Here is a 12,943-nt window from a genome sequence, read left to right as displayed (position 1 = left end):
GTTTTGAGAAAAATAGGTTTGGCCCTGTGAAGTTAGATTGTAAATATGTCAAAGAGAAAAGCCACTGCAGAGAAGGAAACCTATCAGAGAAAGAAATACAGCATGAGATTAACTAAAACAAACAAACCCAAACAAAAACAAAAAAAAAAAAACAAACAAAAACCCAAAACGAAACAACAAAACAAAAAACAAACCAAATCACAGGGACAAAATAGATAAGTTTAACAACTACAGATTTTTAAACTAGCTTGTACCTTGGATTTTCCTATGGAAACACAGATAACTCTTGAGTCAGAAGAGCACCAAATATGCAGAAACAGTCTAAATTAATGCAAAGAATTAGAATAGATTTCATCTATGGGCAGATAATTGGACAGAGAAAAAGAAAGAAAGAAACCCCTAGAACTCGTATGTATGCACAAAGCAGAATAAAATTAATCAAGAGTACATACTTTGGTGTCAGTTCTTCTCCAATTCAATATTAACACTGTTTCTGACATCCAAACACAGTGGACACCACCACTACTTCACCTTCTAGGGAATAATACCAGTGACTAATTTGATCTAGTGTAATTCATCACTAAGAATTTCTTATGGAGGAACAAAGGATGCTCAAGAACACAAAGATGCAGATAATTTTGAAGACTCACTTTTTGCCTCCAACTCTGCACTCTGTAGTAAGTACTGTAAACCAGACCAAGAGATTCATTTTCAGCATGGAATCTTTTCTACAATATTTGAAGCCTCACACCAAAGTTCATAAACTAAAACGTGCCAAAGGAGATATTAATTTTTTTTTTTTTTTTAAAAAAGGAAAGAAAGAAGACTCCCCAAACTTTTTTTGTTTCTTGGGAAATATGTTGTCATCTCCACCAACGACCCTGAAATCTATTATTTCTAAAAGCCTTACCAGAATTCATATCCTATGTTTGTATGATGTACAGCTCTACATTTAGGTCATCTTTATTAAAAGATTGCACTCTTACATCTTTACAATCTTCCTTTGTGCAACTTGTTTTGATTCGAGTATCAAACCATCTTACAGTGCCATCTTCACCACAAGAGAGGAAAGTATAGGGATCATTTGGTACTGTCATAATCTGCTCCGGAAAAAAAAAAAAAAAAAAAAAAAAAAAAAAAAAAAAGGTATTAACACTTCCAGAAATACCATTAATTTGAAAATAAAAGCATCAACATTTTGAGCAGCAGTAAAGATTGAAACAATTATGACTCAAATCAAGTTTTCTATTGAAATAAAGAGAAAAACCGAAAAATTGCTGATGTTTCTTAATTTTCAAGAAAAGGTTTGAACTACTGAAGTTAAAACAAACTGTGGAATGTGACACAACATTAAATATTTATAGGTCAAAACTTGGTTATTTTTACCAACTTTTAATAAGCAACACACATTTACTGTGGTTTTCAGGTAGGTAATCAATTTGCTGCAATAATTCACAGAAGCTCAGTTTATTTTCTATCATGTAATAGAAGCCAATAACAAACAAAACCCTCAGAAGTATGAATGACATGAAAATACTAGTTGGCTTTTATTCCCATTGGGCCATTCCTTTACATTCAAAATAGTCCCCTGAAGCAACTATGCATTAAAGTTTCTTACTAATCTACCCTCTCACTACATTTTTTTTTAACTTTTTAAGACAGCATTGTATTGCACCATCTTCTGGACCTCAGCCCTACTCAAACTAGGACTCAGATGACTCTCACATGTCCATACAGGCTTCACTCAAGAAGGCCTCCTTAAAATAAAAAGGCAAGCAACCATAATGTTAAAGCTGAATTCCACGGGTCAATGAACACGCATGAAATGTCATGTCTTTACACTCTATCCCTTAAATAACATAGAATGTTGTAGAAACTAATCTGTTAAATACAAAACAAATAATGTTATAGAAACTAGCAGTATTTTTCTTTTCCCATACTACTGCTACTATCAGTAGCTTCAAAGAAATTTATAAATCGACAAAAAAAGAAAAAAACCCAACAATAATACTGTAATATGCCAATTCAACACAGACCAAATGAGAGATTCTGTAACACTTTTAACATGATGTCTCCCAATCCCTTAAAAAAAATAACCTACAGATGTCTGTAAATCTCTCTGCCTAAAGTGGGATTACGTAAAGGTAATCTCTGGAGGATTCAGCATTTCTTCTTGTAATGCTCAGTATGTCAATAGAGACAATGTGCACTGTGCTACAGTGTGCTACTGTATTTCAATGCAGAGCTTGCATTGAAAACATTTATTGTGTTCCAAGAACGTTGATGAAGGTGGTATAACATGGCAAGCTCCTATTTCTAGTAGCTGTATTTTATTTTTCTTCACACTGATGTAACAGTGCAGTACATAACTCCGCTTGCACATGCCAATTTTTATGCATGGTATTACAAAACATACTATAAGTATTTTATAGTCACTAAAATGGAGAAACTCACAAGTGCAGACTCCAATAATTAAGGGTCATTGTTACTATAGTTATGTTCAACAAGTATACATTATATATAAAATCCTTTTTTACTAACTAAAAAATCCTTTTCTATTTATCTTTAAGAATATATATCTATATGACCATTTTACTGTATCAAAAATATGAAGGTAAAAGTTGTCCATAAAAGTACATTCTCTTTCTGAAATGCAATTAACATGGAGAGCAATAAAGAAAAGCATTTGGCTGAGTAAAAATAAACTTGTAATGGCCTTGTATAAACAACAAGTTCTCCAGAAACATGCTTCAAGAACTTCTCTCTCCCTCTTTCCTTATGGTACTCTACCCCAGAACTAAAAGCAATTGTCCAATTATCTCACAGTTCATAATCTACACAAATGTCCACATTCCTGTTTCAACAGATGTTTTTGTAACATCTTGAACTGTCACAAATTCCAAATTTAAAGCACAGTATAAAATCAAACCACATTCAAATTTAGAATTAGTATCTCAGGGGCAGATGATGTTAGCTTTTGGTATTTAGAGAATCCAGTGAGTCAAAGTTCTATATTTAATATGATGATGTGATTACATACAGCCGGGCAGTAATGTCACAGTATTTTGAAATTATTTTCCCGCTCCAGAATCCTCTCAGGAACAAAGTTATGTCAGAAGCTGAAGCTGTATCTCAGCCATTTGTTTAAAAATCTCTGCTGTTTACTTTATTATGCTTTCATATGCCAAGGTTCAAAAAAAGGTCTGCTATGCCACACAGTAATACAAACATTCAATGTTCAAATATCAGGTTTAAGACACAGTAACAGAATTTATAGCCTTTATAAAAAGTAAATTCCAAAATGTATTATAAAACTAGCTTTTCAAAGACTTTTTGAAGAGATCTTAAATTTAGATAAGTTAAACCTCAGTGCAAAACAGGCTAAGAAAAAAAACTTCAAAACCACAGTAGTTAAAATACTCAAGGTCACACAATGGCTTTGAGATCCCTTCCATTAACTGTGTTTAAAAGCAGCATAAGCCACAAAAACGCTATCGCGCTACGGTCATTCAAAACAACAATGCCCTCTTGTTAACATTATTTGCTGAACAAAAATCATCCCCAACATTACCAAATATGACTGTGCAATACAGCAGACAAGTGTCCATACTCTCTTCAACTAATGATTTTGAAGCAATTTACTATATTGTGTACAACTATTTACTGTTCAGTTATAGTCATTCCATATGGACAACATTAAAACTTCCATCTTGATTTGATAGACTGTTCAGTTCTCCATATTTCTTCTAAACTATTTTTCAAACTCTTACTGTCTGTTTTGACAAGTTTAATTTGTTGTACCTATCAAATTTATATTTATCATCTGGTTTAGTAGCTTGCAATGTGCATACCATCGTTACTGATGACAAACAACACCTTGCCAAGAGACAACTAGCATCTCATATTGCAAGTTAGAAGCGTTATGTTCCATGTAGCCTCCGTTACTACTCCTGACCCAAAAGCACAACTGGCAACTGCTTTTGTTATATTTTCCTAGTTTGATCACTTGTTTGCAGCACCACCTGGTGTCAGTCACTTCATGTAATCAAACAAACTTGGTCAACCCAAGCTCAGGCAGATCAAAACTTCAGACCACCACAACGAGTTTTCAGGATGAGTTAAACTGCCACCAACTCTTTCATTTGCAGTACTCTGAGCAGCCCAGCCCATGACCCCAAACTTCATACACCCAAACCCACTGCTCTAATGATACTTCTACCACTACTTTCACGTCTCCACAACACAGTATCCATTCTCCTATTGTCAAGCTCAAAAATGTTTTAGCTAATACTCACAGCTAGCTACTCAGGAAACAGAGGTACCATCTGAGCCAGTAACTGGCTGCACCTCAAGCCTGCAGCCAGCCAGCAAGGGGAGGCACAGATTTCCCCAGGAACTCACAACACAACAATCTGACTGAGCCCCTCCTCAACAAGGACATTTCAGCTTTAAGAAATAGCATCTTGGTGTCCAGATGTTCTTATGAAAAGGCGGGTTTTATTTGAGATACAGAGAACATCCCATCAACTTGTAGAATCCACAGACTACTATATATAGTCAACTTCAGTGAGAACTGAGGAGGCAGTTTAAGCTTCTGCTTGGGGGCCAAAGGGACTGATGCTATTCAAAGGAAACAGTTTCTCAATCAAAACAACTTGGAAAAATAAAAGCAGATTATGCAAGCCTGGGATCCAGAATTACATTTTGCAAAACTGAAAATACAGTCTTGTATTAAACCCAGGCAAAACCAAACCAAACCCAAAACCACAAATCCCCAAAATAGAGTGTATGCCACAAGGTTCACTCAACTGACCTACAAAGTTACCCTGCACACAAGTGTTTTTGATAAAACCTTGAATGAAACGTGTAATTACAATCATAAGGATACTTGTACTACATGATAAAAAATGAATTCTGGCAGTACTTCAGACACCTTTTTTCCTCATACAACCTTTTCACACCCTCCAATTATTTTAATAGAGATTTTTAAGTATTTTGTTCACTTAACATACAAAGAAAGATTTAAAAGCTTGCTATGAAAACTGAGCTAAATAATTTTTAAAAACAATTAATTTTTTTTGCCCTCTCTGTGTACTGTGATAGTGCTAAAAACAAACAATAAAACCCTGCAACATTTATAAGCTAAGAAGGAAAAAGCAATTTTTTTTCTATTTTAAGCAAGGTAAATTTTACAGGCAGCAGATTTTGCTGTCATTAAAGAAATAGATCAATAAGTCTTATTATCTTCCTAACTTAAGTAACACTTTGCTTCTTCACTTGCCTATTGATGAGAACAAAACTTCCAAGAGAGGATTGAAAACACTGGCTATAAATTTACACATAAAGAGTTAACTAGAATACAAAATAGAGAATTTTACTAAAACTGTAAATACAGTTTTCAGATTAAGTTATTAACACATGTTGAAATAAGCATTTCTTAGAAGGATTTAAATTGTGAAAAAGACATTAAAAAAAGTTGGGGAGGTAGAATAAAAGTAAAAATGCAAAACATAGCCACTGCCCCCACACTCCAACCTACTTCAGAAATAAATTCATAGTACAACTTAAATCAGTTTTGCTCTGCAGAGGATTCTTTCAGTAAAAGTGTATTCAGCTGTTATATTTCCAAAGAAAGTGTTCTTAATTAAACTACCTTTTCTAAAGTCCTCCATTTAATTTAGACAACATATTTATCTTTTAAAGCCTACTTTAAGAAAAAAAAAAAAAGCTAGAAGGAATGTTCTTTAATTGTCACTGAAATAAGGCTTTCATCAGTCTGGTTAAAATCCTGGGCAACAATAAAAGAAAATAAGTATTCCATCTATCTTAAAATTATCATATGTTTTTGTGAGGTACCTCATAAGTAGTTCCATAGTGGCATGTATACTGGCATTGTCTGTTGGTCTCCGCATCTTGTTCGACATTTGTGTAAAAAATTACTCCATCTCCGGAACAAGATACAATCTGTTTGTCGTTGGTGCACGGTAAGAATTTTGCACTAAAAATATTGGCCCTGTGTCCTGAGCGAATGGTTGTTAAAACCTAAGGAAGAAAGAAAAAGGAAGGCTGTATAAGGAAAATATTTTCAAAGCAAATAAAGAATACGAAGATAACACAGACTCTGGTACTATAAAACATCATTTATTTACAGGCGGCCAGTAACCTACGGTTTAATACCACAGAACAGAGAAGCTGTCTTTACATAACATTCCTTCTAATAACAAACTGGTTCCACAAGAGATATTCACTTATGCACTTGCACAAAGTAGTCTGCAAAATGAAAGGACTAGAGTGCATTTGCCACCTTTTGCTTTTAAAATGTTAGTTACATATCACATCAGTTTTCTCAAAGTAAAACATTAGTCCAGGGTGACAGTACAGCCAGCCAGCATGTCAATGGGGACAGATTTCAAAGATCTAGAATAACATAAAGAAGAATAAGGCATTTTAACCCAAGTCAACCTTACAGACTTCAAAAATTGAAGCTGCTCTTAAAATAAACTCACTTTTAAAAGGAGAACTGAAGTTTATAAGAAAGGATGTTTTGAAACCAGTCAAAAATAAACATTTGAGAACATGATCACAGGGCAATGAACTTAAGACTTGACTTAGTCTCAATGAATGTCATTCATCTACAGTACAGAAGAGGACTCATAATTTACTTCACCATTACAGCTGTTTTTAAACACTTTGTGATGGCTCTCTATATTTCCTAACCTCCTACTTATTAGTCTATCAAAGCTGAAAAAACCCTCCATGTGCTTTCCCAAGCACTAGTGAACATTTTGTTCTTACGTTATTTCTCCCATCTGCAGCTTTTAAACCAAACTGTATTTTCACCACTACTAATATGAAAAAGATACTTACCAAGTTGTTTACAGTATAAAAATTACTTCTAAATTTCCATTCAATTAACTTAATCAAAGAAAATATTATGCAAATGAAGTTGCTCTGTCAGTGTTAGCTCATGCCTAATATTTCACAAGTGCTATTTCATACCTTTTAAACAATTCAGTCAAAAAAAATGACAGTGTATCTCCATATTCTGAAAGCTACACAAAGCTCAGTATTAAAAAAAAAAAAAAATCAGAATCGGGATATATAATCCATTCATTTGATTTAAATAAATCTGCCTCTTCATTTCGATTTGTTCATATTTCTACATTTTACTGAAAACCTTCAAAACCTAGACATGCCAAAGTAATAAGGAGCTCAGTATCAAAGGAACAACTCAGAACAAGCAGTCCATAAGGTACCCTAGTTCAGATGACTGTTAAAGACATTGTCTGTCAAGCCCACCTCTGATTTTACTCTATTACTACTGTGAAAAATATTTTGGTCCTGACAAGAAATCCTTTTGGATCTCCGTAATTAAAACAAACAAACCTGAACAACTAGGGGCTTCTCTACCATCTTGTCAGTTCTCTATCCACCACTTCCTCTCTATTGCTGAACACAAGCAGGCTGCCTTTTTTTCTTTGTTCTGCTGTATAGGATCCTTCTCTCACCAAATGACATGTGCTTCTTACTTTTCCCCCTTTTTCTCACGAACTCCAACCTAGTACCCTTGCTTTTCATGTAGTCAATAGCTAACTTTGTCTGCTTCGGTCTTCCCCGTCTGCAGATGTTGGTTTAGACATGGATATCTACATTTGATGACTGCCCCCAAACTTGTAAAAACTGAGATTTTCCTTTCCCTCCACTGTAAAGTGAAACAGCGTTCAGAAATATAGGCAGTTCCACATTTCCAGTAAAGAGTTTTCTCACAGGCAGACCTAACCTCATCTTGCCTACCTCTCAATTTCCTGACTATGTTGCATAGTGTTGCAATAAAAAGTATTAAAGCATTACAGCATTTACTATATGCATAAGATTTTCCATGCCTTTGAATTGCACTGTACATCCTCTTCTACTCAGGTTATTAAGTTGCCTTAGAGAGGGAAGAGGCATAAAAAGTTGCTGGTGCCTAGGCAGCAAAAAAGGTGAGAAAATGCAACATACATAACTAACCCCCAAGAGCCTAACCTTAGCTACACAGAGTGAAACAATACCATCACCTTACTCCATTGGAACTTTTTACTACCAACAAGTAATAGGCTACACATACTTAATGACTGAGGAAAAGGGTGAGAGGGAAACAAAGAATTTCAGATGTTCTTTAAAGTACTTGACTAGCTGTAGTTAATTTAGATGTCATAATAACTTTTGAAATTCCTTAAGTAATACGTTACATAGAATATCAGTTGAAGAGGCAACAGATTCAATAATTCATATTTAATCTCTTAAAAGTCCTGATTAAATCTTTGGGATGGGATTACTTATTCATGTAGCAATCCCAGAATTTTGCATACAAGTTCCATCCTTAACAATAAGTACTTTCCTCCAAGAAAGTAGAATTTCTGTCAGCTACTCTGCTGTCTGCTTTAAACCTGACATATTGCATGTCCATATCCAAATGGAAACTCTTTACGATAAAAAGGAAAAATTCACCATAATGGACAAACCAGCGTTTTAAAAGTCACAATAAAAACCAAAATCAGTTTATAAAAGTAGTTTTATTTGAATTCTGGCTTGCTGTTTAAAAAGAAGCCTGCTGAAACAATGTAAGTCAAATATCAGTGGGTTACTAAGCCTTTCATGTTCTAGTTAATTTGGGGTTCCCACTCAAGACACTCAGCACAGAATAATTTACAATTCAGCCTTCTACTTCCTTTGAAGAGGTCAAACCCCCTTCAGAAGCAAAGGAAAGCGAACCTAATGGACCCTCATCCTAAGCCCTGATTTTAGAAAAGCTGGAAACTCAGACCCACTAAGCACCCTCCAAAGCCTCCCCAGCACTTGCTCACATGAACTGATCTCTTTCTCTCCCAGAAGACAAACCAGGCTAAAGATTAAACAATCCTGAGTGTAACTACTCATAAGAATCCTGCCTTCACACTGGTATTAGTTTAGAGAAGCCTCAGGCTCCATTTAAAGGCTTTGAAAAAGGAGTGCTCAACCTGATGTAAATACATGAATTCTCATCTTTTTGTACCGCACTTGTAGCAAGGTGAGCTTTAGCTTCAAACTCTGCCCCCTCCCCGCTCCCAGTATCATGATGCCTAAAACAAACAAAATGAGGAAGAAAACATCCACAAGAATTCTTCTCAGCTATCTCAAAGTATAATAAAGTGCTCATTTTTTTGATTTAGACTTGAAATTACTACTAGTAGTCACAGTACCGCATTTCTCAGGTGCACAAACGCTATAAACATATAATCTATATTCAGAAAAATTTATCCTGAGACACATTACATAGTAACAATTAACATTTGCATCTGGCCATGCATAACAGAAACCACAGTGACTTAGCTAAAACTCATGTACTTAAGAGTTAAACAATATTAAATACTTCCTTATTAAAGTTATTTTACTAACACAGAAGACTATATTGATGGCTGAAGTCTATTTTTGCTATTTTATGTAGCTCATAAGAGAAACTAGAGTGATAATGACATCCGCCAAGATGATAGAATTACAGTAGAGTTCTGGTACCAATACCAATTTGTTCCCTTTTCCTGTATTGATTCTGTTACTCAAGCCAGAGAAAATAAACTAACACAGTTGTAACAGTCATTAAAAAAATAGCATCTCTACTACATTTCAGTAACAACACTGATTAACAACAACTCTTCTCGCTAGTATCTCCTGTTTTATAATTGCACCTGCATATAATAAGGAAAAAAATAGTTAAAAAAAAAAATCTACTCTGCTGTTATGTATAAAAATAGCACAACTGACTGTTAAAAATAAGAAAACAAAACATTTCCAAAATTACTCATTTAAGTGCAGCAGTAGTACACAAGGAAGAAAAAAAAACCAAATCATCCCATAAACACAAAGTTTAAATTAATGCATCTGTTAAAATATTACAATATTTAAATGTAATAATTATATAAGATAATGATGTAGCAACTATCCCATAGTGACATATTACAATAAACATTGCACAGTAACTACTATTGAACACCCTTTACTTGCATGAAAAATTTTTCCTTTGCAAGTCTCTCCACCACTCACTTTCACCCTTCATCCACCTCATAGCTGTCCTAGATACCTTTTCTTCTTCAGCTGAACTCCCAGTCCAAGAAAAACCTTGGTCTAATGATACTGATTGGAACTTTGTCAGACTGAGACCAACAGTTGAAAAGAAGAGGTGAAGTTTGGGAGCTATGGGTCATTTGGGAAAGTGAGGAAAAGGGCCTTACCTACAGGCAGAGGCAACACTCCACTATTTTCCCACCACAGCTGTTCAGGAAGGTAAAATATTGCTGCCTTCATAACCTTGTATTTAAACTCTCTTCCACCATATCAACCGCGCATTTTGGTTCCCCCACCACGTTTAATTTTTCAGTACTTTCTCAGCGTTTATTTCTCAACCTCTGAGAAAGCACAGGAGAGAGGACTCCACTGGAACTTTGCTGCATAGGATCCCCAGCACTGAAGGACATAGTTCAGAGCATCTGTTCTATCAAACTATCAGCACCTCCTTAAAGAGCAGTGTGGAACGCTGCTACTACATGATGGATGCGAGCTGATGTTACTGGAAGCCATTCGACTGCATCGTAACCCACGTGAATATAGAAGTGGAACAGCAGAGACCTTTAAAGCACTTTCCCCTTCACAAACCTTCTTCCCCTATTTCAATACAAATTCTTCTGCATCCACACACATGCACACACAAGGCAATGTCATTTCAAATGGTAATGAAGTATTTTAATCAAGATTAGCACTTCAACAACATCAGAAAGACAGCTCGGTATATTACATACAGCAAAAGGTAAGCCAATATTTTTAAACTAAAATGAAATGGAAAACAATTTATCTGACGGTAAGATTTCACAAGAACTACTGAATCCTGTTACTAATTCTGACACTAATCTGTTGTGAGACCATGTTCCTTTTGTGCCAGACCACCTACCGTAAAATGGGATAATACCCATATTGCAAGGGATTAGAATACTAAGGTTTTAAAGCACTTTGAAGTTTTATTCCCATTTATAAACACTATTAAGTGCCTGATATTATCTTTGTCAGGTAATAATTAATATCTGAAAAATAACATCTTGAAAACTATCTTAATATCTTATTTGAAAATTACTGAGTATCCAGAAACAAACCTACCTTTCTGCTGTAGGGATTACTTATTACCAGATTGGTGTCATCAGAACCAGATAAAATATATTCTCCTGTATCATTCCAGCAAATTGTATTCACCTGCATGAATTAACAAAAAATAGTTTAGACTTACATTAATTCCATTTTCATAATATTAAAACATTAATAATAATCCATCACTACAGAAACAGGAATTAACAAATGTAATTTCTAAGCATCTAGGAAAGAAAAAAAAAAAAAAAAGTGTTTTTAAAACAAATTGATAGGGAATCACCTGCTTCACCTATGGCATCTCAATGGTATCTGCTCCTGAAGAGTCCATCAGGTAAATTAAGCTTTCCCACAAAGGCCTCAGCAGCCACAATTTTACATATTCAGGTGTTTTAATGCACCAAATGTACTCCGCAGAGTTCTCCAAATTTGAACTGGAGGGCATCACAATGCTCTCGTTATTGTATCTTCACCATATTGAAATTCTGACCATCCATTGTTTTGTATACTTTTCAGTGACCACACCTTCTCAGGGATAATGTGAAAAGCACCACACAATTCACCCCAGGTCCCTTTTGAGAAGTGTGAGTATGTTGAGAAAGAAGAAACCTGCAGTGAGGTACAAATTCATATTGCGAGAACTTTACAATACATTTCCTTATCAATTCTCCTTTTCACAAGACTGTGTTTAATAATGTGTCAGTGAAACAAAGCTATAAAAGCACTAAAAATCCAGGAAGCTCAGAAAGTATCCTGAGAGTAACCTGCCTTCAAGCAGCAGCTCATGCAGAAGCAACGACTGCATGCATGAGCATGATTTCAAGTAGCCTCTAAAGGAGCTTTAAGTGTCAAACTGCAGCCATCAACATCTTCTGTTGGCTATATTCTGTTGGCACAGTAACTGCCTTAGTGTGATAGTGTGATATATCAGATTGGACTATATAATTAGTAAAAAACCCACTTCATTCTAAATCCTTCTCTTATGCTTTTTTCTTTTTTTAAATTCAAACGTCTCATCCTGAGCCCAAAACACAAAAATATTTATGTTTAAAATAAATATACCCATTTTAATTACTATTTTGATCACAAGCTTAATTGGGGTCCTTAATTAGGCAAAGCTGCAAAATCAGAATTAGCTGTTTTAGATGGATGGTATGGGCAACAACTTGAGATATTCGTTGTAGAGCTTTAAATCAACTTTTGCCACTCAAAAAAATAACCAACAAAACAACAACAAAGCTCTGTGTTACAACAGACATGCCTATGGCACAGTTAGCTCAATGCTCAGCAGCAGTCAAATAATGTTAGGAATCATTGGGAAATGCACAGAAAAGTAAACTTCATTCGGTCAGTGTACATCCATGCATGGCAAATCTGTGTATTCCACACTGTGCAGTTTTGGTTCATATCCCACTCCCGTATTCTCCATTTCTATCACCGCCCATTTGAAAAGACGAATTTTCAAAAATAATTACTAGGGTGATCATAGGTATCTAGCACTTTAATAGCAAGAAACAATTCATTTGTACTGCTCTGGGGAGGGGATATGCCAGAAGCTAATGAAATCGTGAATAACATGAAAAAAAAAGAAATCATTTTCCATGGATCTTTACGGTCCACGAAATGGAAGGCCTGCAATGAAACTAACACATGTCATTTTATTAAAACCGGAATTCATTGTCATGGAATGTCCTAAACACCAGAAGTAGAATAATACGCATACTCAAAGAAAAATTATTAGAAACAAAGATGCAACTTTCATCTCCATCTGTCCATTAAAATATGATCTATTCTC

At 35.0% G+C, this 12,943-nt stretch overlaps 1 protein-coding gene across 8 annotated transcripts in view; it reads right to left on the bottom strand.

Moving 5' to 3' along the window:
* Nucleotides 1-12,943, bottom strand: part of DCAF6 (DDB1 and CUL4 associated factor 6) — a 92,868-nt gene that overhangs the window by 59,892 nt on the left and 20,033 nt on the right. For 7 of the 8 annotated variants that reach the window (XM_082043138.1, XM_082043137.1, XM_082043141.1 and 4 more), the window contains exons 3-5: nt 11,164-11,256; nt 5,857-6,042; nt 987-1,100 (exon numbers count right to left, since the gene is read on the bottom strand). In XM_082043138.1, the coding sequence (XP_081899264.1) occupies nt 987-1,100; nt 5,857-6,042; nt 11,164-11,256 (393 nt within the window). Of the gene's footprint in view, nt 1-254; nt 322-650; nt 858-986; nt 1,101-5,856; nt 6,043-11,163; nt 11,257-12,943 lie in introns of those variants that run through there. The other variant, XM_082043144.1, reaches the window with a different exon arrangement.

The sequence above is a fragment of the Streptopelia decaocto genome (genome assembly GCF_964273445.1).
Source record: "Streptopelia decaocto genome assembly, chromosome: 1".
Lineage (NCBI taxonomy): Eukaryota > Metazoa > Chordata > Aves > Columbiformes > Columbidae > Streptopelia > Streptopelia decaocto.
The sequence above is the reverse complement of the archived record's forward strand: the minus strand, read 5'-3'. Positions and strand labels throughout refer to the sequence as shown.